At 37.5% G+C, this 23,830-nt stretch overlaps 5 protein-coding genes across 8 annotated transcripts; 2 read left to right on the forward strand and 3 right to left on the reverse strand.

Moving 5' to 3' along the window:
• The first annotated feature begins 277 nt into the window (after positions 1 to 277).
• Positions 278 to 10,385, forward strand: LOC127246993 (protein transport protein SEC23). 4 transcript variants are annotated; one of them, XR_007837789.1, is made up of 15 exons: positions 278 to 835; positions 1,239 to 1,517; positions 1,834 to 2,007; positions 2,670 to 2,831; positions 3,496 to 3,638; positions 3,820 to 3,895; positions 3,973 to 4,148; positions 4,250 to 4,331; positions 4,930 to 5,007; positions 5,617 to 5,778; positions 6,595 to 6,858; positions 8,105 to 8,209; positions 8,822 to 8,990; positions 9,747 to 9,842; positions 10,342 to 10,385. XR_007837789.1 is itself a non-coding variant. In XM_051268686.1 (14 exons), exons 1-13 carry the CDS (start codon positions 374 to 376, stop codon positions 8,963 to 8,965), a joined length of 2,307 nt encoding a protein of 768 aa, XP_051124643.1. In that variant the 5' UTR covers positions 278 to 373; the 3' UTR covers positions 8,966 to 8,990; positions 10,342 to 10,385. The 4 variants fall into 4 exon arrangements, 1 of the variants encoding a protein (XP_051124643.1); XR_007837790.1 differs by having other exon boundaries at positions 9,784 to 9,842; XM_051268686.1 differs by lacking the exon at positions 9,747 to 9,842.
• An 893-nt stretch (positions 10,386 to 11,278) lies between these two features.
• On the reverse strand, positions 11,279 to 16,389 carry LOC127246995 (AUGMIN subunit 7-like). The gene is made up of 9 exons (XM_051268688.1): positions 15,821 to 16,389; positions 15,654 to 15,739; positions 15,159 to 15,220; positions 14,430 to 14,521; positions 14,199 to 14,324; positions 12,935 to 13,025; positions 12,713 to 12,820; positions 12,336 to 12,434; positions 11,279 to 11,817 (listed from the first exon to the last, which is right to left on the reverse strand). Exons 1-9 carry the CDS (start codon positions 15,952 to 15,954, stop codon positions 11,617 to 11,619), a joined length of 999 nt encoding a protein of 332 aa, XP_051124645.1. The 5' UTR covers positions 15,955 to 16,389; the 3' UTR covers positions 11,279 to 11,616.
• LOC127246324 (pentatricopeptide repeat-containing protein At4g02750-like) lies at positions 16,303 to 18,270 on the forward strand. The gene has a single exon (XM_051267611.1). The coding sequence runs from the start codon at positions 16,303 to 16,305 to the stop codon at positions 18,268 to 18,270; it is 1,968 nt and encodes a 655-aa protein (XP_051123568.1).
• A 47-nt stretch (positions 18,271 to 18,317) lies between these two features.
• On the reverse strand, positions 18,318 to 19,607 carry LOC127246994 (F-box/kelch-repeat protein SKIP25-like). Its single transcript, XM_051268687.1, has one exon. The coding sequence runs from the start codon at positions 19,605 to 19,607 to the stop codon at positions 18,444 to 18,446; it is 1,164 nt and encodes a 387-aa protein (XP_051124644.1). The 3' UTR covers positions 18,318 to 18,443.
• Positions 19,608 to 20,252: 645 nt separating this feature from the next.
• Positions 20,253 to 23,450, reverse strand: LOC127246996 (uncharacterized). Its single transcript, XM_051268689.1, is given in 10 exon segments — positions 20,253 to 20,651; positions 20,747 to 20,967; positions 21,117 to 21,215; positions 22,016 to 22,100; positions 22,177 to 22,189; positions 22,192 to 22,225; positions 22,302 to 22,381; positions 22,724 to 22,799; positions 22,932 to 22,988; positions 23,133 to 23,450. Coding segments are annotated over 10 exon segments (891 nt in total). The 5' UTR covers positions 23,358 to 23,450; the 3' UTR covers positions 20,253 to 20,650.
• Positions 23,451 to 23,830: the final 380 nt, after the last annotated feature.

The following is a 23,830-nucleotide window of genomic DNA, read 5'->3' on the forward strand; positions in this document are numbered from 1 at the left end:
AGTGTAGAATTATATATATTTATAAGTACAGATTATTATAAGATATTTACTAAAAATTTAATTTTAAAATAGTTGAGTAAATAAAAAAATATAATGACGAATATTATCGATTAAAATAAGTGTAATTAAATTACGAATAAGTAAAGATTTTTTACTATTGAAAATAAATTACAAAATTTTATTCTTGGCCAATTATTAATGACCGATAATTGGGCCTATTAGGCCCATAAAGACTGAACCAAGCCCAAAAGTATTATTTGATTTGGCAATAATTGTAACAATTTTCATACTTAGCCGGCGCTCTGCCACTCTACTGAAGCCTAACTGATCGCCGCCGTTGACAACCCTAGCGCCGCCCCTTCACCACCGTCAAATGGCGGAATTTCTTGATCTCGAATCGCAGGACTCCATTCGCATGCCATGGAATGTTCTCCCGGGGACGAAAGCCGACGCCGCGAACTGCGTAATCCCAGTCTCCGCCATCTACACTCCGCTGAAACCCCTCCCTTCCGCCACCCCGCTCCTCCCGTACTCCCCGCTCCGATGCCGAAATTGCCGATCCGTGATCAATCCGTTCTCGATCGTCGATTTTTCATCCGCCAACAAGATTTGGATCTGCAGCTTCTGTCTCCAGCGCAATCACTTCCCGCCGCACTACCAGTCGATAGCCGAACAGAATTTACCGGCGGAGCTCTTCCCGCAGTATACTACGATTGAGTACGACACCACTGCTAATGAGAAGGCGCAGGCTGAGATTGCTAAAGTGTTCTTATTTGTTGTGGATACTTGTGTTATTGAGGAGGAATTGGGGTTCTTGAAGTCCGCATTGTTGCAGGTTTTGTAGTGATTTTTAAGCATGATTCTAGACTAATTAGTACTAGATGCAGACTCCTTCTTTTACCTGCTTAAACTTGGATTGATTTGTACGCTAGATGGATCAACAGAGAGTAGTGAGGCAATTAACTATCAAGAACTGGTTTTTCTTATCACTTGACTAATTATTATGATTCAGATTATAGGCATGGTTCATTCAAATTATTTTAAGGAAATGTTGTCTTGCAGAGCTGTGATTTTCAAATTATCTCGATCGGATTGCATGAACGTAGTGAATAAAAACCAATAATTTGGTATTTTCGGAACTGGACTATAGATTAAGTGTAGATCAATATTCGTTGTGCTATGTAAGTTTGGACTTTCTGGATAGTGGGTATATAGTTCACATGTTATCTGGGATGCAGGTTTTGGGAATGGTGCCGGAGAATTGTTTGATTGGGTTGATTACTTTTGGGACTTATGTGCATGTCCACGAGCTCGGGTATGGGCAGATTCCAAAGGTTCATGTGTTCAAGGGCACAAAGGATGTGACTAAGGACCAGTTGCTGGAACAGATGGGCTTCTTTGCCAAAAGACCAAGACCAGCAACTGGGGTCATTGCAGGAGTGAGGGATGGGTTGTCGCAAGAGAGCATTTCTAGGTTCTTATTGCCGGCGTCCGATTGTGAGTTCGTTCTTAACTCGGTATGGTTCTGTTACATAATGTTGCCCTTTATCTATGACCTGAAGGAAATATTGTGATTTGCCCTTTGCTTTTCTGTAATGAAATTGGAATTGTTGTAACTTTATTATTTTTAAGTTTCATGTGCTTTTATCATGGCACTGCTGTAAATCCTACGTGTACATGTAATGCTAAGTATTACTGTTGTTTTGTTCAGTTTTTTTTTATTTATATACTTTTCAAAATTGTAATTTTATTCAGAAGCATATTTCATTCGCTTGTTTCTGAATGAGATCTTCAACTTATGACATTTCATCTTTGTTCAATGATTTTTACAAGATTTTAGAGGAACTTCAGAAAGATCCTTGGCCAGTTCCATCAGATCACCGGTCTGCCAGGTGTACTGGTACAGCGTTAAATTTGGCTGCTCATTTGCTTGGAGCATGTGTTCCAGGTTGTGGGGCTCGAATAATGGCATTTTTAGGAGGACCATCAACAGAAGGGGCTGGAGCTGTAAGATGAACTTTTGGCCTTGGATTAATTTTAGAATGTGATCTTTTGTATTTGTCCTTCCCAAACCTCGATTGTGCTAAAATAGGTTACTATTTGTAAAAAATAATAGGGAAAATGGAAACTCTAAAGTGGAAATGTAATGCAATAAGAATAAAGAAGCTTACATGATTGTTCCAAATTTTTGTTCTGCATAAGCTTAATATTATGTGTCAGTTAAAACCTGCCTTAAATTGATTGTATATGGTTATCCTGATGGAGCAGGGCCAGGAGATTTGTGTTTCCTGCTACATGATGTGTAAATATGTGTTAAGATCCTGTTTATAACTCTGAGCACAACATCACTAAATGTTCTTTGAGGTCTTTTTAGCCTATGCCTACTATAGTTATCATCAATGGAATCATAATTAAGAAACCCTGTATCATCTATAGTTTTATTTATTTATTTTAGAATCAATTTGCATTAAATTACATATATATTCTTTCATATATTGCCTAGACCATTTCTAATAGAAGTTGCCTGCTCCTCAGAATCTAAAATATCTGAGTTGTTTGTGTCCGGTATTAAACCTCAAATAGATCCGACTCTAGTTTCTTATATTTATTTGTAATAGACTAAATTTATTAGAACTTACTCTTGTAATATTATTATTATTGTTTTGCAGATTGTGTCGAAAAATCTGTCTGAACCCATACGCTCTCACAAGGACCTGGACAAAGATTCTGTCCCACAGTACCACAAAGCAGTGAAGTTTTATGAAGGTCTTTCGAAACAACTTGTACATCAGGGGCATGTGCTAGATGTTTTTGCTTGTGCACTTGATCAGGTATTACTTACAATTATATCACATTTTACATGAGAAAATACAGGCTGCGATTAGATGAGTATCACTTTTCCAAAATATGAGAGTGAAGGAAAAACACAAACAAACTTAGAGAGGTGAAATTTTACTAGGTTTATATATGCCAGTGGGAGGACTTTTAGAGAAAATAGTAATAATAAGATAAAGTGAATGTCCATGATGCGATATGGATTTCTAGGATGTATGATAATTTTATGGTGGATGAAAGTCAGAATTTAAAAACTTAGAAAAAAAAAAACTTATTGGATTAGATGTTGAGAAATGGCATTCATTTGGATTTGTTTATTAAGATACATAATTATGCTTGAGTTATGATTTTTTTTTTTTCTAACTGTCCAATTGAAGCAATATGGATTATTCTTTATCTTTTTGTAGTAGTTCTAATCTCGAAAAGGATAAGCTAGCATTATCCTCAGTTGCTGTATGAAGTAGGTTTTTGAATTATCCATGTATTTGTTCCTTGGGCGATCCACTATAATGGAAAAAATGTCGCAGATATGGACAAGCAACTAGGTTGCCATTCTTTTGTAGGCAATAATCAAGCTGTTGACACTCCTTTTTTTTTTTTTTTTTCTTTTGTTAAATTTATTTATTTACAAAATAGTCATCACAATTTTTTTTTGGGTAGGTTGGAGTTGCTGAGCTTAAAGTAGCAGTTGAGAAGACTGGAGGACTCATTGTTCTTGCTGAAAGTTTTGGCCATTCAGTGTTCAAGGATTCCTTAAGACGTGTGTTTCAGTCTGGTGATCAGGATCTCGGGCTGTCATCAAAGTAAGAATTAGATGTCCTGTTCTTTTCTAGTGGTATTATTTTCAGAGGACAATATTTTGAAATTTCTTTTATTTGTATCTTGTGTTGATGGCTTTCATAGAGTTAGAAAGCTGGATGATTCTCTTGTTAGCTTTTGTTACACTCTGTTAAGGATGACATCTAAATCAGTTACTTAATGCAGTGGTATATTCGAGATCAACTGCTCAAAGGATATTAAAATTCAGGGAGTAATTGGCCCTTGTGCATCACTTGAGAAGGTGTGATATCTTTACCCTAAGAAGGACCTTGTCTAATTTGCATCAGTTGGGTTTTAACAATTTTTAGTTTACTGCAGAAAGGTCCCTTGTGCTCTGAAACTGTTATCGGCCAAGGAAATACCACTGCATGGAAGTTGTGTGGCCTGGACAAAACTACTTCTTTGTGTATAATATTTGATGTTATCAAGAAAGAGAGTCCAGATGTCATTGCTCAATCTGCCAACAACCAGTTTTACTTCCAGTTTTTGACTTAGTAGGCATCTGGGCTGTTTTCATCTTGATAATATGAGCAAACACTTATTTATTATTATTACTAAGGAGCTTTTCTAACTTGTTCAGAAATATTCTTCTCAGTTATCAGCATGGCAGTGGACAAATGAGACTTCGTGCTACAACTGTCTCCAGAAGATGGGTTACTGGACCTGGAAGCAAAGAGGTAGGTAGCTATTTTTGTTGGTTTTTAAATGCTTTCTTAATCTGAGGAAATCGGTTATGGTTTGCAACCTGCTACTTTTGTTTTATCCTTGTAAATTGCTTCTTACTGACCTGAGCTTGTAACATTGCACACATTATGTTAGACTCATGCTCACATGTTGCATATTAGGAATTGCCAAGTCCTTTGATTAAGAACTACTAACAAAAAACCTTTTTCTATAACATTAATAGAACTGTTGAAAATATTTTTTGAGATATGTAGGGTTTTTTCTTTTGTCTCCCCACAATTTCCTATCTTTTTTTTTAACCTACATTTTCTAGTAAAAATGATAAGGTATACTATTTTGTCTCACAAATATTCATCATCGTTAAGGTGTTTTCTCAATTTTTATAATCTTTCCCGATACAATACTTACTCTTAAAAATATTTAAAAGATAACAAAACAAATATTTTAATAACACTTTCATAGTTTCTAATAACTAACAATAAAAACTCCAAAAATTCATAAATACTAAAAGAACCCAACCTTCATCCTTTATGAGATGTCTTAATATTACCACCATTTTCACTTTCCTCATCACTTTGTTGCATCATCCAGGACATAATATCTGGATTTGACCAAGAAGCTGCTGCTGTTGTGATGGCACGCCAAGTTGCTTTTAAAATGGAAACTGAGGTGATGTACCATGCTTGTTTGAGGTTGAATTATTCACAGGCACTTATATTTCAATCACATATAGCCGCTTCTTTCATATTCAATCTGCTGAAATGGTTAGACTCTTGCATGCTCTTAAATTGGATGTTTTTTGAGTCCAAACAATCAAGCGTGGTTCCTTAAAATTTCTTGTATTTCTCCATATGATGTTTTAATGTTGTATGCTAATGGTTGTTATTCTTTCACTTGCCCATACACGTTCTTGTAGGCTTGTAACGTTGGAGGATACTAGATGCTAAGGATGATTGACTATCTATTGTGATGTATATTCACTGTCATTTGCTTAAATGTACTGTTTGTGATGCTATGCTACTAGGATCCTCAGTCAATAAGTTAATATTGCATATGTCGCTTGATGGTTTGGCTTGTGGTAGCTTATCGAGAGTTACATGTAAGCTGAAGTAGTTAGAAGTTTTTCTAGTTGACGGTTCAACCATTGCATGGTTTATATTATCGGTTAACATTCTCATTCTCCTTAGTCTTGATTAAGTTACAGATATAAGTACACACATTATTCAGATGATCTGATATTGCAAATTTTATTGAATCAAAGTATTATGTGTTCTACAGGCTGAATTTGATCCTATAAGATGGTTGGATAAATCATTGATACATATATGCTCACAATTTGGAGAATATCAGAAGGACATCCCTTCTTCTTTCAGTTTATCGCCTAGGCTATCTATATTTCCTCAGTTTATGTTCCATCTTCGGCGTTCACAATTTGTCCAGGTAAATTTCCTTCTCTTACAAATGTTAGGGTGTGTGTGTGTGTGTTTTGTTAATCTTTTGTGTTTGTGTTTTGGTTTTGGGTTGAAATAGTTGTTGATTGTGATGTTTTGTATCGAAAATTAGTATATTGTTATAGGGAACTGTGATGTTGCATAGTATAACATTTTAACAAAGAACAAAAAAAAAAAGGAAAAACCTCAAAAGAGAAAAGAACCTTAATTCTACATGTTTGTATGAAGATTCAGAAAGAAAACATGATATATACAGCAAAAGTACAGTACTGAAAGACTGATATGTTTTATTCATTGGAAAATGCCTGTGGCATGTGTTGCATGGATACATGTTATTCCATTCACTTTCTTCGTTTCTCAATTACTTCTTGAAACTACTTGCATTAATTCCCTTCCTCCAAATACCCGTGACATGGCCATTACTGCACACTGGTAGAGTGTATTACTCTCCTCTCACATTCTGCAATTGATATCAGAGACTTCCAGTCCAGTTTAGTTACCTTTCATGTATTAATATCGAAAGTTATCATAAAAGGATAGGAATTTCTTTGTTATGAAGATCCTGTCTTGTGATCCTGGGGCTCAGGAGGCAGAAACTAGCTAGGGTAGGCTACATAACTTACTATTTTCCTCTCTTGTATCACTATAAAGCTCCATTATAAAAATGAGACCTGAATTTAAAATAGATAGAACACTTTGAAGACATTGAAGAAACAGATTACATGCACTTTATCTTTACTCTTCCATTTATTTATTCTTGTTAGTCTTTGGCTTAACTGTTTGCTTGTTTGTAATCTTTCTTCAGGTTTTCAATAATAGCCCGGACGAGACAGCATACTTCCGTATGATCCTGAACAGGGAGAATGTTGCTAATTCAGTTGTCATGATTCAACCTTCCTTGATCTCCTACTCTTTCCAGTCTGGACCAGAACCTGCTCTTCTTGATGTAGCTGCCATTGCTGCTGATAGAATTCTTCTTTTGGATTCTTATTTCACTGTTGTTGTCTTTCATGGTGCAACGATTGCTCAATGGAGAAAGGCTGGGTATCATGATCTGCCTGAACATCAGGTAATTATATTATTCATTATTAATCAACTGCATATGTTTATCTATGTGCAATTCAACTCAATCACTAACTCTGGAAGCTTTTTAACAATTCTGTGTCTATTGAAATACATAAAGTATATATGTTATCGTAAAATAAATAAATAATACTACTGTTTAAATCTGTCTTAAAACTTGTAAATCGATTTTTTATGCAATTAGCCTAATAGAACCAGTTCCATTATTAGCATTCTCAACTCCTCCATAATTGAAAAATTCGTACTGATTAGCTAACGGAATCCTTGAAAGTATTATATGTATGTATTGTATACATGTTTTAACCACGTGATCCACAAAATAATGTTCTGACATTTTCTTTTGCTATCGTCAATTGAAATAAGCAATGAATCCTGACCTTGAACTCTCTCGAGAAGACCAGGGAACATGTTTTGAATATTGAAATTGTTCTCTAGGTTAAGTAGGGATCTCCGATCATGTTAAATAGAACTCTAGAGACCACTCCATGCCCAGCCTCCCTGGAAACCAAATTTGAAGAGCTTCAAAATTAGAATGCCTTCACAATGCAACCTTCCACTCTAAATACACACTTGAGCACCTTTTTAAATTGTCACATATTGCTGCAACCAGAAATTAGTGACAGAAAAGCAGAGTGACCCTAGAATTGTAATTTTGTACTGTTAACTGAAACTTCACCAAGAGAAGCATCAGAGTCGGCGGATGAGGAAATGAGAACCTTTGGCCGAACAATCCTAAGACAGAGTGTCTTTCAATATATGTATCATACTTCCTCCATCCATAAAGTCTATGCATGTTATTCTTTTTTATTTGTCCACAACACAATATACATTTTCTATTTATAGTAAAAATAACTTATAAATTTGCTGCTATCATAATTATGTCATTCACACACCCAATTTACTGAACATTTTCTCTCACCTCACTAATTCACCGGCTCACTCCCACAACACTCCCACTTTATATTACAATCAATTCTTTCTACCAATATAATTATATTCATTACAACTTTCCTCCAGCTACTATGAGCTTAAATTTCGTGGACGGAGGGAGTATATTATCATCGAACATATAAGATTCTGTGCATGTTTTCAGAAAGCCTGAATGGTTCATCAACCTGGGGGGCCAGATTCTGCCTGAAAGCCATTATTGATTTATAAAAAAATTCCCTAAGAATTCTTATTGCAATCAGCTAAACTTGTTTACATTCTTGATTTTTTTTCTGTTTTTGTAGGCCTTTGCCCACTTGCTAAAAGCTCCACATACTGATGCTGATGCCATTACTAAAGAAAGATTTCCAGTACCACGCCTTGTCATTTGTGATCAGCATGGTTCTCAGGTCTTAACTTCCTTTACTTATACTTCTATTTCTTGGCCTAATCAACAATTTTTTGCAAGCCTTCCTTTCATACATGTTACTGTACAGTTGGTCTGATCAACAAAGTTGTTATCCCTTTTGGTACTTTATCCATAATTACTTTCAGAAGTTGAAAATATAAACTTGATGTGTTGAGTTTATGATATAATGTCTTCTCTTCTCAATATTATTTTAGGCAGGAGAAATGAATAATGGAGATTTTCAACTTTCTATTTCTTAACACCCTAACTATAAAATAAGATGCCTGGACTGCAGAGTCTATATTGAGCTGTTCCATACCTGAGTTTTACTACTGTAGTCAGTCTGTACAGACATCCCAATCGTTTCTACTGTAAATAGAATGTTTGACAATGGTAAAAAACTGGGAAAAATGAGAAAACAAACAAATTCTGGCATATCACCGGGTTGCGTAAGAACTGACAAGTAAATAAGTTGAACTTGCTCAATTGTCTAGCATAGGAATTGTTGTTTAATGTGAGGTTTATTGCTCTTTTCATGTTGAAATGGTTCAGTCTGGGTTGCACTAGCTGTAGATGTAATGGTTGTACTAAAGAAATGTGATAAAACATGCAGGCCCGCTTTCTGCTAGCAAAATTGAATCCTTCAGCTACTTACAATTCAGATGCTCCAATTGCTCCTGGAGGCGATATCATCTTCACTGATGATGTTAGCTTTGAGGTTTTCTTAGATCACCTTCAGCGTCTGGCAGTTCAATAGGATTGATCTTACAACAATTTCTGAGGTTAGGTAGCACTGCCGATTTTTGTAAACTGTTATCTTGATCGATTGTACAGAAATTCATATGATTGGTCTGTCTTAATTCTCAGCTTTTACCTTATATATTGCAAAAGGCATGTAAGTCTTCCTATGATCCTAATAATATTGAAAATTCGTGGCTGTGATTACTTTCTTTGAAGTCTTACTTAATCTAGTGTTTTCTGTTCAAAATTACCTTCATGTTGTAGAAGGCAAACAGAAAAATTTTAGTTATAAATATTTAATTAAAGCTGATCCATGCCTGTTGTGCGGCTATTTTTATTTTTTCGTTTTCTTATGGAATATACAAACCAATTTATTATTTCGAACATGCAATTTTCAAACACTGTTGAGTCATTAAGCTCTTCAGTCTATCCTCTTCCTTCTCATAGACTGATTCGTTAAACACCATGAACTAAAACTGAGTTTAGCATTTTATGTTTTTCGTTCTTACTAGCCTCTTGACAATGCATGTGACAATCGATGCATGGTCTAAGTGAAGTTTGGTCATTTCCCTTTTCTGTGTAGATTTGCTAAATGTTGTCCTATAATTATATGTTATTCACCATGTCAATAAACTGAAGTAACATTTATATTTTGATATTAGTGTTTTTTCCATAACTTAATTTTACATCTGTCTCATATCGTTGCATGGCCCTACCCTCTTTTTCCAGTGCATCACGGATGCATAATTTCTCATCTATGTTGCAATTTAGTGTTTATTTGGTTTTGAAAATCCCAGTACCCCTAAGCTTTTTGCTAACTGCCACATGTGTAAGTTCTTCTACTAAGCAAATGGAGAACAGCAACGTGCGGTGACTATGCCTTGACTTTCAAGGTACTTCCTTCCCTGCAAGCTATTTCTCTGTAATTATTATGATGGATGTTGTAGAAATGGCTCCTGAATCTATTTTGAATATGCCTGGAATTGCTTGCATATGTTTGCATTCTTTTCTTGCCGGATGTTGGTTAGTTTTGATATAAGAAATCTGGAATCCTATGATGTGGACACTTTTTTAATCTGGACACACAATGCACGTGGTCTAGCTCTCTGTCATTCGATCATTGTTGTTTTGTTCCTTGACCTGACCCCAAACCTGAGTTCTGACCCCTAAACCCTAAACCTTCAATAACATCCGAAGTCAGCGTTCTCTTTTCCACATCTAACTTTCCTTAAGCTATGAAGCTATTACATGAGTCTTTCTGATCTTGGCGACTTTTATTTTTAAGGTTCTGTGGCCATCATGATTTCTTCTACTGCTTAAGTTCTTTATCTGCAATGGGTGTTTTCTTTCACCTGCTATTCTCACATATCTGAGACTCTGTTACTTGGTCAGCTGTTATTTTGTGGAGTTTGTGGATCGAAGATCAGTGATGACAGCAGCTGCAAGTTGGTGGTGTAATCCGTAGCATTGTTAATGATTCCGGTGGTGGTAGAGCTGGCGGTTTACAGTGACTGCGTTAATGAAGACGAACTCAATTTCTGGATGTCGAAAATATTAGGGAACTTGGAACTGGAGCTCATGATTCTTGCTGCCTGACACTTTTCCTAGGTTGATTCTGAAGTATTTCAGACCGATCGTTGTTGACCTTTTGTAAGAAAGGCTACTATTGGTATACTTGCTCTCTGTTTCTACATTCATTGTACTCATAGTGTTCAAATATTTCTTCAATCGCGCAGTTAACAAAGAACCTGTCTATCAAGCTCTTGATCATGGGAATCAACTTAAAGAGACAGAAAGGGGTTTCTTTCTCTCCTTTCCATTTGAGTAGGTAATGCGAGTTTTGTGCATTATGCTGTTACAATGTTTTTTACTTTTTTCTTTTGGGGTGAGCGTTGGTTATGAGGAATATATTTGAATTTGGTGTTAGGACTCCTGTGGAAGAATGGGAATATTTATATAATAGTAATAGTATATGTCATCATTGATCATCAATCTCTGTTGTGACTTCAGGAAGCATCTCAGCAGGTATTATTTAGTTTATAGATATATTAATTATTATTTACTACCCAGACAGTTGATCAAACAAGTACACATGCGAGCCGAATAAAAAGGTTTTTAGATGATGGTATCTTATGTTATTTTAAACCCTAATGCAATGCACTTTCTTTACCTAAACCACACCCGATGAGAGATCCGACATTTCTATTCTACAGTTAGAACAAAAAAATAAATAACAGTAACAATTCCAAAATGAACAATTAATAATCAGCATGTGAAACATACCTTAGGTTTTTTACTGTGTTGTAGTTCATAACAACAATGACAACACTGCCACGGCCAATACATAAAATATAAATTAATTACACACGATTTTTGTTGTGCAATAGGAATGGACTTGTTCAAATCTATAGTTTATTTGTTGATTAATCCCTAAAAACACACTAATATAAGTCAATGAGTTAGAAGTAGAACACCAATTGCACAGAGAAAGAGTGAAGGATCACGTTTCAGTCCAGTCAATATAACAATTTAACACTAACTATACTTGACCCTCCCCCTCCTCCAATCTCCATTATCAACAAGAAAGAGTGTACACATTGTACTTGCACTAACCTGAATTCATTCGGCAATGTGCCGCAACACTCGAAGATAGATATATATTTACCATTAGAGAGACATCTCCTGTCCCTGTTCCCGAGCAATAGATGCAGAAAGAATTCCAAGATCCCGGTTCAAGAATGTCAGTGCATTCTCACACTCGGAAATTATTCTCATCACTGAAGATGGCTCACCTCCTCCTACTGTTTCCGAAGACCCAACTGCTACTGCCGCGTGGGAATCCCTAAGGTTCTTCAAATTTCCTAGAAACTGTTGCAACAGATTATTATTATTATTATTATTATTATTATACACAAATATTTTACCATCTCTACACAAAATTCAAAAAATTAAAAATAAAGAAACGATACTGCTCATAGACTCTTTTCCAAGTATTCAATCAAATGGCCACTTGCAAAGAAAATGAGGAAAAATATAATATTGCCTAGATACAAAAAACTTCACTCTTCGAGAGATGCATATACATTCAAGGAGCTTCAGCTATGCTGTTGAAATTAAAAAAAAAAAAAAGCCTTAGCAAGTTCTAAGAGTTTTTCTAAGCTGGAGATGCTAAAATGAACAGGTCCAAGAACAGAGAATGTAAAATAAAGGTAAAATACTTACTCACCAGCAAGTTCAGTTCCACCGGGTAAAATAATTATCTCACAAGAGAATAAGTAAACAGTGGACACCAAACTTCGTAAAAACATCATTTGGAGCACAACTACATTCTCAACACTGAATAACCCACTTATTTAAACAACAGAGGCAAACCAATAATTAAGTACCTTCAAAAGCATCTTATATGCTTCCAATAATTGATTTGCAGCTGGTCCAAATCCATGAAGTTGAGGAACCTCCATCATGTGTGTCCACGGGCGTATTTCCTGCACATATCTTAGTATTAAGAAGTGCACACTTACACACTACAGAACTAGAGTTAACCATGTGCATCTTGCAATTTTATGATTTGAGACAAACCCTTAACCACTAAAATGAGTAAAATTATCTAGAAAAAGACGGAATGAAACATATAATAGAAGCCACATGAGCAACTGGTACAAGAGCAAAGGTAAATAATTGTAATCTGTCTTGAAATTAGGAGTCATAAGCATTTCGGCAGAATTGTAGAATGCAGTATGGGGAAAATTAAATGAAAACAAACCTTGGTATAAATGGTATTAAAAGATTTTGCAGTTTCTAGAAAAGATTCCAGATGTGCACGTAATTTTGCTTCAACCTCGACATAATCTTCATCAGGGTTATAAGGGTGCTACAAAAATCAGTTGTAATATCAATAGCAGTTTGTGGCATCAGCATCTCTAAGAACATCAATTAGCTTCATGCTATAGAAAAAGATGGTGGCAAATGTAAGCTTATTAAGAACCTTTGATGCTAGATCATCAACCATCTCTTGAAGGTTCAAAAGTCTGTTTGATTGATCGGAAAGTTGTTTCTCCAAATCAGATATATCTGGCCTACAAATGCAATTTCATAGATAAAACAAAAATGCCACTAAATCAGCCAAGGACAAAACTTTCTGCTTCAAGATTATCTTTGAAACAAATTTATAGAACACTATGGGAAGCTTTCACTTTCTCACTAACTCATCAAGCCAAGGAAACTAAATAATAATGAAGACAATACTTGCACATAGCTGGGGCAGTAGTTCAAAAAGCTGGTAACAAAAATCAAATATAAATAACCCTATAAAAGAATAAAACGCTCACGCAGAGCAGGATCATAGCTAGTATATTTAACTAAAGAGTAAACGCCTCTAAAATCTCCATTCTAATATGTTACTATGTTGGCAACTCAAGTCATTTGGTCCAAGGAGTAATGAATAGGAACAAGAGTAACCCCTTGAAAACAAATGATAAATATAGAAGCATTTTAACTAGTTTGGACTGCTAAAAGAATGCCTCTTCCCTACACCAATAAAAAAATGCAAACAGTCCCAGAAACAACAATAAATTCCAATAATTTAACTGATAAGCTGTAGTTGTATAGAGCAACTGACATTGAAGGTAATGGGATTTCTCTTCCATAATATCAGTCATAAAATATCTTCTAAACGGATACAGTTAGTTAGTACATGCATAAGTTTCAGACAACAAAGAACCATAACTTGTACCTGGTTGGATAACAAGCATAATACCATGTCCAAAATCATACTTTGTGGGCAAACTCTTAATGCACAAAAGACACGAAACAATCAAAATACTTCACCAGCAGAAAACCATCCATGAAGCCTGAATTTATACCAGTATCTCTTAAATGTTTTTATGAAATAAAAAGAGGAAAAAAAAAAATTCTCCGTCAATAAGAGTTTGTGAGGAAATTCTTAAGAATCCAATTTTGCAAGCACCGTGGAACAAAAAGTTAAATGATTTAAAGCAGTTCAGCTAAAGCACAGAGGTAGCAAGCAGTGAACTCATTCTTATAAGATAATTAGAGCAAACTTATTTGTGAAAATTATACAAATTTTTTTAAATATATATATATATATGTATACAAGTATTCAATGCAGCATTATTCTTCATGAATGAGTTGAGTCTCTTTTTTAAATATATATATATATATATATAAATATCAAACTAGTACTATTTCTTATATATAAAGCAATGATATAAACATTAACAATATCTTACAAGGGATATATGGAATGGATCTGCACATCAGCAGGAAACAATTTGCATTCTTCGGAAAATATTTGAGCTTGTTTTTCAGCAATGGCATCTATTAACTGTATGTCTTTGGCCACTTGCTCATCAACACTGGAAAAGGTAAAATTGATTAATATCAGTTGCATGGTTCATTAAAAGGATGCAATAAAGAAATTTACTATACCCTGTATCAACATAATTGAAATACATATACACCTCCACTCAGGATTATCAGCATAAATGCTTGCCTCCACAAGATCTACAATTAGGCGGAGCATTTCAGTACGATCTTCATAACTTCCTCGACCCTACAACAAAACATTACATAATGCACAGTTAACAAGAAATACATAATCTTGACTTCATCAATAGGAAGTATTACAAGGCAAATGTAGAGTTATAATGGCAAGTGAGATCCATGGTACCGTCAGTTTTCCTATTAAAAAGAAAGAAATAAGAAAATAAAAGAAACAATGTCTTGTTACCATCTCATTCCTATCAAGCAAGGAGATCTTGTGGTACTAAATGGTAAATGAATTTTCCCTTTTCATGCTCAAATGCAAGATACTAACCACCTAAGAGAGAATTGATACCAAACCAAAAAAATAAATTCGATAAATTCAAAGCTATCTCAATATCACAGTATACCCAAAGAATAACCAATCACAGTGGCTGTGCTCTATGCGATGGGAGGAGCTGTTGGACATTCAGAGATAATCAAAGAATTCAACTATTTCCTAGATATACCCTACCCTCTGTCAAAAATCCAAAATTACAGAGTGCACACCCAAGATTGGAAAGATACAACATCGAACTTCAAGGCACCATATGATAATCAAACATTCATTTTTAGCCTAAATGGAACAAAAAAAAAAAATGCATAAAGATCCATGAGTATGTTACATTTGCATTTGCATTTGCATAGTTCACAAAACACAAACTCACTTGGATGGCTTCAGTGTCAACAGTAGTTGTGATCCCAAGAAACTTTGCAATCTCTGCCAAATCTGTAAAATTACAGTATCAAAGAAAAGCCCAAGTACACAGAATTCAGACATGTCTTTCCATAACCCTACCCAAAACATCCCCCAAAAGAACAGCAGACTATCACAGTGCAAATCAATTTTTCCACAAGAACCAACAGCACACGGCAACCTAAGGGAGTGCTTGGTTGGGAGTTTTCCAAGAATTTTTACTAATCGCTACCTATGTTTTTCCCTTAAAAACATCTTGATTTTTTATACTACACTGAAAACCTATTTTCCATTCATAACTTGAGTTAGAATTTATTTATAACACGTCAAAATGATTCAAATTCAATTTTTTTCCTATTCAAAATCCAAACACAGTATTGCACTTGGATTGGAACCGAATAAGCATAATTTCAACATAAAAAAGAGAATAAAAATGAACAGGAAGGGGAACAAGTTTTGAACCTACATTGTATCCTTGAGGTTTCTTCATCTCGATCCACAGTATCCCCTTGAAGATTTTGCTGCGAGAATGGCGACTTATCACCCAATAATCTGCAAAAACCAGCCAATCATAAACAAAAACTCTATAAACTTGCAGCATTAACATAAGATCCAGAGAGCAACGCCCCGAACTTGAAGAAGAGCCATTCAAGAAGAGCGTAGCGTTCCATGCCGGCGAAGAGTAGCGACTGCGCTGGAGCATTGGCTCTCGGGTAATTCAACATCGCCAATTTTTTTTGAATCGATTCCATTTGCTTCGATGCCATTCTTCAACCAAATTCAAATTCGATTCCCAAAATAATCCAGAATCCAATTGCAGAAAGTATTCGTGCCGGCTGAATCCGCACGGCGAAATTAAACGAGACTGAGGATTTGGACTACTGATGAAAAATTGTTTGTTTGTTTTGAAAGCAAAAGTGAAACCAAAAGAAAAATGATCAAAAGAGTGGTTGAAAATACCCCAAAGTCGTTTTTGGGAATTTTATTTTATTTTTATAATAATTATTATTTTGGAGATTTACCGTTGGGAACACAAGGAGTTCTTCCTTCACAAGTCTCCCATAAATGGCAGACCATATTTCAATATCACAGGGGAAGAAAGACTAAGATCAAAGATGAAGATGTCTGTAAATTTGAAATTCAGGACAGTCACTGGCAATTTCATCAAGGGGTTGTCAGGTCATCGTTGTTTGAGGATTGAACCATATTCTTTATTCAGATGGAATTCAAAGATTACAGACATGTTTAAAATAGGTGATGTTAAGAGTGCACAGAAGGTGTTCGATGAAATGCCGCTGAAGAATGTGGTAACTTGGAACTGTATGATTTCCGGGTACATTGAAAACGGGATGGTTTGTGAAGCTAAGGACGTCTTCGATTCGATGCCGGTAAGAAATGTCGTTTCTTGGACTTCGATGTTGAGTGGATATGCAAAGAATGGGCAGCTGGAAGAGGCAAGGAGGTTGTTCGAAACGGCGACGAACAAGAATGTAGCATGTTGGAACTCTATGGTTTCGGCGTATTTGAGAAATGGAAAGATCGAAGAAGCTCGGGTGCTGTTCGATGCAATGCCGTTGAAGAACGACATTTCTTGCGCAATGATGATCAAAGGATATTTCAAATGTGGCGCGGTGGATGAGGCCGAGGCTTTGTTTGACAAAGCTTCGACCCGGGATTTGTTGCTTTGGAACTCTATGTTGGCCGGGTATTGCGAAGCTAAGAACGTCGAAAAGGCGTTCGGTTTGTTCCGTAGAATGTTGAAGCGCGATGTGTCTTCGTGGACTTGTATGATGAATGGTTTTATAAAAGTCGGGGAGGTCGAGCGAGGTAGAAGATTGTTCGATGAAATGCCGGTAAAGGACACGGTAGCTTGGACCGTGATGATCAACGGTTACTTGGATCGGGGAAGGATCGAGCCAGCCAAAGAACTATTCGATCAAATGCCCAAAAAGGATATCGTCGCGTGGAACTCAATGCTCCGCGGCTATGTTCATAACGGAAGACTCGACGAAGGTTTCGAGTTCTTTACGCGAATGCCAAAGAGAAGCATAGTTTCTTGGAACCTAATGTTGTTAGGATATCTACATCAGGAGGATACAGTTAAAGCGCGCAATTTTTTCGATCGAATGCCCAAAAAAGATGAAACCTCATGGAACACTATGATCTCGGGTCATCGCAACGAAGAGGCGTTGGTTTTGTACGTGGAGATGTTGTCGAACGGGTTCAGGCCCAATCAGGGGACGCTAACGGCTGTAATAACCATCTGCGGCGTTCTTGCAGCGCAGAGTTGGGGTAAAGCGATGCACGTTTTTATCATCAAGACGGGGCACGAGAGCGACGGCATGGGGATGAGCTCGTTGATATCGATGTATTCCAAATGTGGCTTCATAGACGATGCATCGTCGGTATTTCAATCGATGCCAAAGCGCGACACTGTGGCGTGGAACGCCATGATCGTCGCGCGAGCTCATCACTACTCCGCAAGGGAAGCCCTGCGTCTATTTCGCTCGATGATCGATTCCGGATGCCAACCCGACCACGCCACTTTCTTGATCCTCTTGACGGCGTGCGCTCATTCAGGTCTAGTCGTCGACGGCTGGAAACATCTCGAGTTAATGAAGAGATGGGATATGGTTCCGAAACCTGAACACTGCGCAGCCATGGTCGATCTTCTCGGTAGATTGGGGTTGTTTGTCGAAGCCGCTGAATTAGCCAACAAGTTGCCTTCGGATATTCCTGTATACGCGTGGGAATCGTTGCTTAGCGCCTGCAACATACACGGGAACTACGAAGTTCATAATCTAGTCGCGGAAAAACTCTCAGGAAATCGACCATTGGAAGTTGAGATGTCGGTGCTTCAATCGAATCTCTACGCTGCACGCAAGATGTGGAAGGCGGCAGCGCAGATACGAGCAAAACTCAGAGATAATCGATCGAAGAAAGAAGTCGGATGTAGCTGGATTGAGGTAAACGGGAGCGTATCGTGCTTCTCTTACAACGATAAGTCGCATATGAGAAGCGAAGAAATATGTGTAGAGTTGGAAAGGCTTTCGATACTCATTGAGGAGGTACTAAGCTCATAACCATGGAGAACCCGAGTCATCGATCCTACAGTTTCGAAGAATCCGGCATTGAGGTACAAACTTTTCGTCGTTTCTCCTATACGAATTCTTCGAAAATTCAATATCTAGCAAAGGATCGCAGTCTTATAGCGATCTGAGAAGCATACGTCGTAAACTTATGAACACTATTTTTTTCATTGAAGGAAGTCCGAAGGTGGATCTATCATCCTCGGCAACACATGAACAGCGACAACTTCCATTCCTTCGGGAGGATTGACCACCCGAACGTTAGCTGGTCTCGCTAAAACATCCACGATGGCTATGAATCTGCCGCCACCCGAGGCGACGCAGACTTTCCCGCAACCTGCGGAAACATGCTCGGCGCCTTTTAGTTCATCCGAAGGTTCAGTCAGCCGTTCCCAGCAGTCTTTCTCGTCGTCGTACTTCTGTAGCGAACCCGACTCCCGATCTACGACATACATAGCATTTTTATCGACGGCTGCTGGTCCGTTCCACCCCTTGAGCATTCCTGGCGGCATTTCTTCCCATCGGTTGTTAACAACGTCGTAAGCAGCTCCTTCTTTTACCGATTCGCCTCTTACATTTACCATGAAAAGTTTACCTCTGTATCCGATCGCTTCTGCAGCTTCTCGGCTAAATCTACCGTCTCTGAAGGGCGCGCGGCGTTCCCATCTCCACTCTCCTTCCGGCCTCGACATGTCCCATCTCTCGACGGACCGCGCCACGTCGATATTATACTGCGACGATGTCCCGCTCGCTACGTAAACCTCGCTGCGCATGGACCCGGCGACACACCATCTCCTAGGCGAAGAAAACGGCGGTCCGAAGCACCACTTTCCGGATAAAGGGTCGAACACCAAAGGACGGGCGAGCGCCGGGAGAAACTCGTGAGTATTGCCAGCTATTAAAACTAAGCGCCCGGATGCTCCTACCGACTGGATTGAGTAGACCCTCGAGATAAACGACGGATGTCTCCGGATGAGGCAGATGGGCGGATCGGACGGGGGGCTCGGGAGGGGCCTCCACTTGCCCGACACCGGGTCAAAACAGGAGAAAGCGATCGAGCATGGCCGGCATTGGTCTCCAGCACACGTTTCATTCGATTCATACTTGAAGAGTAGAGCATAGAGAGAGAAGAACGGAGGGAAGTCCCGCGAATATATGAACCGGCGCCACGAAACACAGACGGGATGGAGAACGGAGGGATGCAGCTTCGAAAGACAAAGCTGTGCCAAGTGGTTCGGCAACCCCGGAAGTAATGTGACATCCTTCCGGTTCTCATCAACCCTACCGTTTCCGGTCACGGCGGGTCGGGTTTCCGGCCGCCGCTTGGCCATGGCTGCCTAGAATTCTATCCAACCTTCCTCAGGTACTTAAAGTGTTCTTTTGCTAAGTGGGAGTAGTTTGTGTGTTAAACTAATGAAAGCTGAAATACATATGTCATAGTTTTGAATCTTTTATGATTCAATTGTCTTATGTTGTGTGGATTCAAAGAAACCAACTTCTGTCAGTTTCTCTTTTTGTTAGCTTTATTCTTACACTTTTATATATGTTAGGACCAAAATCTATTTTATGTAGTATAAGATTTCAACAAGTGGGTATAGTTAGAGTGTTAATTACGCCTAATCAGCACGTAACAATAGTTCATACAACACCGCGCTCTGTGGGTAAACCCCGACTAAACCTAATACCCTATAAACTAGATCCGATAAGGCAAATTACACTAGGCGAACTATATATGACAGATGGACCTGGAGGTGTCGGGGTTTGAACGCATGACCTTATAGTCACAAGTTGACTCTCCACACCACCATATCATCCCTAACGGGACATTATGTGTTTTATTATGTAATGTGGTGATTATATCTAATCAGCAAGTCAGCAACCTAACCACCGCCTTCGGCGAGTACACGTGCTAGCTAAGCTTCTACAGATAACAAATTTATGTTTCTAAATGTAAATATTTAAATTGACAGCCTATATGAAAAGGTGATTGAGCCTTTAGTGGAGTTGATCAACTAAAAGCAGTGAATTTAATACATGTGATCATATGATACTGGCCATAACAACACAAAATTAAATGTTAGAGATTGTGACAACTTTGTTATTATAAAAACAAAAGTATAGATTTAGCTACTATAACATAGCCTAACAAGAATGATTTGAATATCTTACCCGATGGATATTGATGTCTCGAAGAATTATTACCCTGTTTCTTGAAGGATGATTCAGTGATTTCAATCGAAAGATCCATCATCCAGTCCAGTCGAAGTAGAACTCCTTCTAATCTGAAGGTTCAAGTTCAAGTTTGCATGTTGTCTGGATGGAGGGCTCAGATTGAACTGATGCCTTCCCGGAGATTGTGTTCGAGAATGCACATTCTGATTAAATATGAAATTGAAGATAGAAATATTTCAGCAGTTGAGATATAATTCACATCAACCTGATAGTACAAGAGAGAGGAATAGAAACTTACCACTTCTTTTGATACAACCTTCTGTAAATCGTAGCACCTTCGAATTCTGCATGGATTTCTCTCTCTGTTCGAATACCCATTGGGTTGTTCAACAACCACCCCTGGTCGTCAAAAGGTACACTGGAGTCGATTCTGTCAATGTGTGCAAGTTTATCTGAAGCAGCATCGAAATATTTTCGCATGTCAAGTGCGACTTCAAGGACATCAGATTGCACAAAAATCTGCCCATACAATAGAAAGCACACCGTCAATGCAACAAATCTCAATATTTTCAAACATAAAATGGTTCACCATATCTTGAAAAGATGCATCGCATATCATCAATGATAATAATAAACACACGGAGAGAATGTGATGCTGTGTGCCTCACCTGTCCTCCAGGAACTAATTTGTTCACAACCGAGTCGACCAGAGGTTCTTGCACTACCCTTCTTTTATGGTGCTTTTTCTTGAAATGAGGATCAGGGCACTGTATAGATGAGCAAATAATGTCCGGTAAGGGTTGGACGAATTTTTCCGAGATAACTGATTTTCACAAGCAGGCAACCCCGAGTAATGACCTTTTTGAATCTACTGAAATAGTTAGTTTAAATTCCAGTCTCATTAGTTGAGGATTTCTAATTTTGATTACCAGTTTAGACGAAACTTTATATAGCCCAAGTTGCATTAGTTCTAGTTCTAAGGTTTTTTTTTCAGAATTCGGACGCAGTGCTTATTTGCACAAGAGCAATTAATGGCAATAATCCCACAACACATACAATTGTCAAATGGAAAATGGAAAATGAAGAAAGAAAAGACAAAAGAAGTGCCTAACTGAAATCCAGGCAGATTCTTGAAGTCAAGTAGATAAGTAATACAAATTGGGGATCAAGATTAAAAATCCTAGCAATAAAATTGAAGTAAAGCCTTCTAGTTAAATTTAAGAATGTTCAACCCTATACCTTACATACTAAAACTAACGACCAATTCTATATTGCATTACATTGTTAAAACATGATATATCATCTTATGGCCTCATTCACTTTCAGGTAAATATTATATAAATAGTGCTTCAAAGCAAACAAGCCATGCATATCTTTCAAAACCAAACTCACTATTCATATCTACAAAAACACACACCATTTTACAAAGCACACGCCAACCATCCAAACATAGCATTCCGGCTTTGAGAAAATCAAGATACCCCAACAAAAGTTCCTCACACTAACAATCCCCGAAAATAATTATGTTGCTGTAGAATAGTCAGTAAGAAAAAGAAAAAGCACTCACCAAAATAGATACTAATACCAAGGGACCAGGGTATGATGATACAAACTGTTTGAAGGAAACCGATGCATTGGCGAAAACAAAATGTCTGCATTTGCAAATGCATCAGCCACCAATCTTAACAAGTTCCTCAAGAAAGATATAGGGAACTTTTCAATCCTTACATATTCTTCAAGCCAGCTCATCGACCCAATATTGAGCGCGTTTTACAAGCTGCCAAAGTTGAAATGTTGAAGTGTGTGCATATTCAATTACAAACACAAACACCAACAAGGATTGCATAACATACTTTTGGACGTATCTCTAGTCCCAGATAGTTTCTAGATCCATTGTTCTGCTTGGCAAGCCACAGGAGAAACCTGCCACTGCCTGAAATCAGCAACAGACAAAGGGCTTTCAAGCTCAAATTCAACTCCAGTTACAATAAGAATGAAAATTCAAGTGCACATAATCCCATGGCGAGTGACAAGTGTAACAACATTACTCATTGTTCGATCGTGTTATTGTGGAAAATAAAAACCATTCAAAAGCAAAAACAAGTTTATCAGAAGATCTTCAAAAGTACAGCAACCAAAAACAGAATGCAAATTAAGCCCTGTATTCAAGCATGGTTCTCCAAAATAAAACCACATCATTCAAAACAAATGGACAACAAATGAATCAAGAAACTTGAAGAGAGGGCACAGAAAAGTCAATTAAAGAAGCTATTACCACTTCCTATATCCACCATTAGCGGCAGAGTCGCATCTTTGTACACTTCATTCCAATTTGGCACTTCCACCGGAACCTACTTGCAAGAGTATAGAATAAAACAGCAAGTTCAAATGCTCTAAAAAACAAGAAGAGCAGAGCTTCTGTATCCACCACGCTGTGTGCAATGTACATAGCTATGTTCAAATTCGAGGCGATGGAAATTTACCATGAGAGAGGACCGTAAAGGATTGACGTGCTGCCGAATTCTTACATGGCCTACCTCCTGCAAAATTGCGCAAAAATAAATAAATATATAAATAAATAAACCCTAATTTTAATCACAGAAAATGGAGATTGATTGGAAACTTCAAAGGAATTAACAACAAAAAAAAAAAAAGTTCGAGCTTAAAAGCGCAGTTGAGCAAACCTGGCAGAACTTATCGGAGAGATTGAGGTCGGCGTATTCCCGGGCGACAAGCTCCGGACTTCTCGTCTCCTGTCCTTCGGTTAAGGATAACGCAGAACAAACCGACGCCGATGCCGGAGAAACTGCAATACGGCGGCGAAAAGCAGGGAACGATAACTTCAGCTGCGGCGATATGATAATGGTGGAGCGAAGAAGCCCCGGCACCGTGTGCGAAACGCAGCCCATTGGAATTTATTAAAAGCTCCACCTCTCGCCGCCGCGGCGGGAGTCGTTTAAACGCGGGGAGATGTTGGAAACATCTCACTTCAGTCCCTTTAAACGTTCAAAATTTTCAATCGAACCTCATTGAAAGTAGAAAATACACTCTAACCCCTAAAATAAGAATACTTCCCTCCGTGGCCGAAATAGTTGACACTTTTGATCAGTCATATTTCATACCTTATTTAATTTAATAAATTTTAATTAAATTAATTTAGAATTATTAAATATATTGAAAATTAATAAATTTAATAGAAATAGACGTATCAATTGTTATGAACGGAAGATAATGCAAAACATATCAATAGATAGTACTTTTCATTCGAATGATCTTTTTTTTTTTTTTTTTTTTTTTGTCATACTTTAATTATCAAATTTTAAAATTTTTACTAATTAATAAAAGAATACTTTCTCAGTGTCCAATCTAATGTTCTATTTTT

Source organism: Andrographis paniculata, unplaced genomic scaffold (assembly GCF_009805555.1).
Source record: "Andrographis paniculata isolate CXL003 unplaced genomic scaffold, ASM980555v1 Contig30END, whole genome shotgun sequence".
In the NCBI taxonomy this organism is placed as follows: Eukaryota; Viridiplantae; Streptophyta; class Magnoliopsida; order Lamiales; family Acanthaceae; genus Andrographis; species Andrographis paniculata.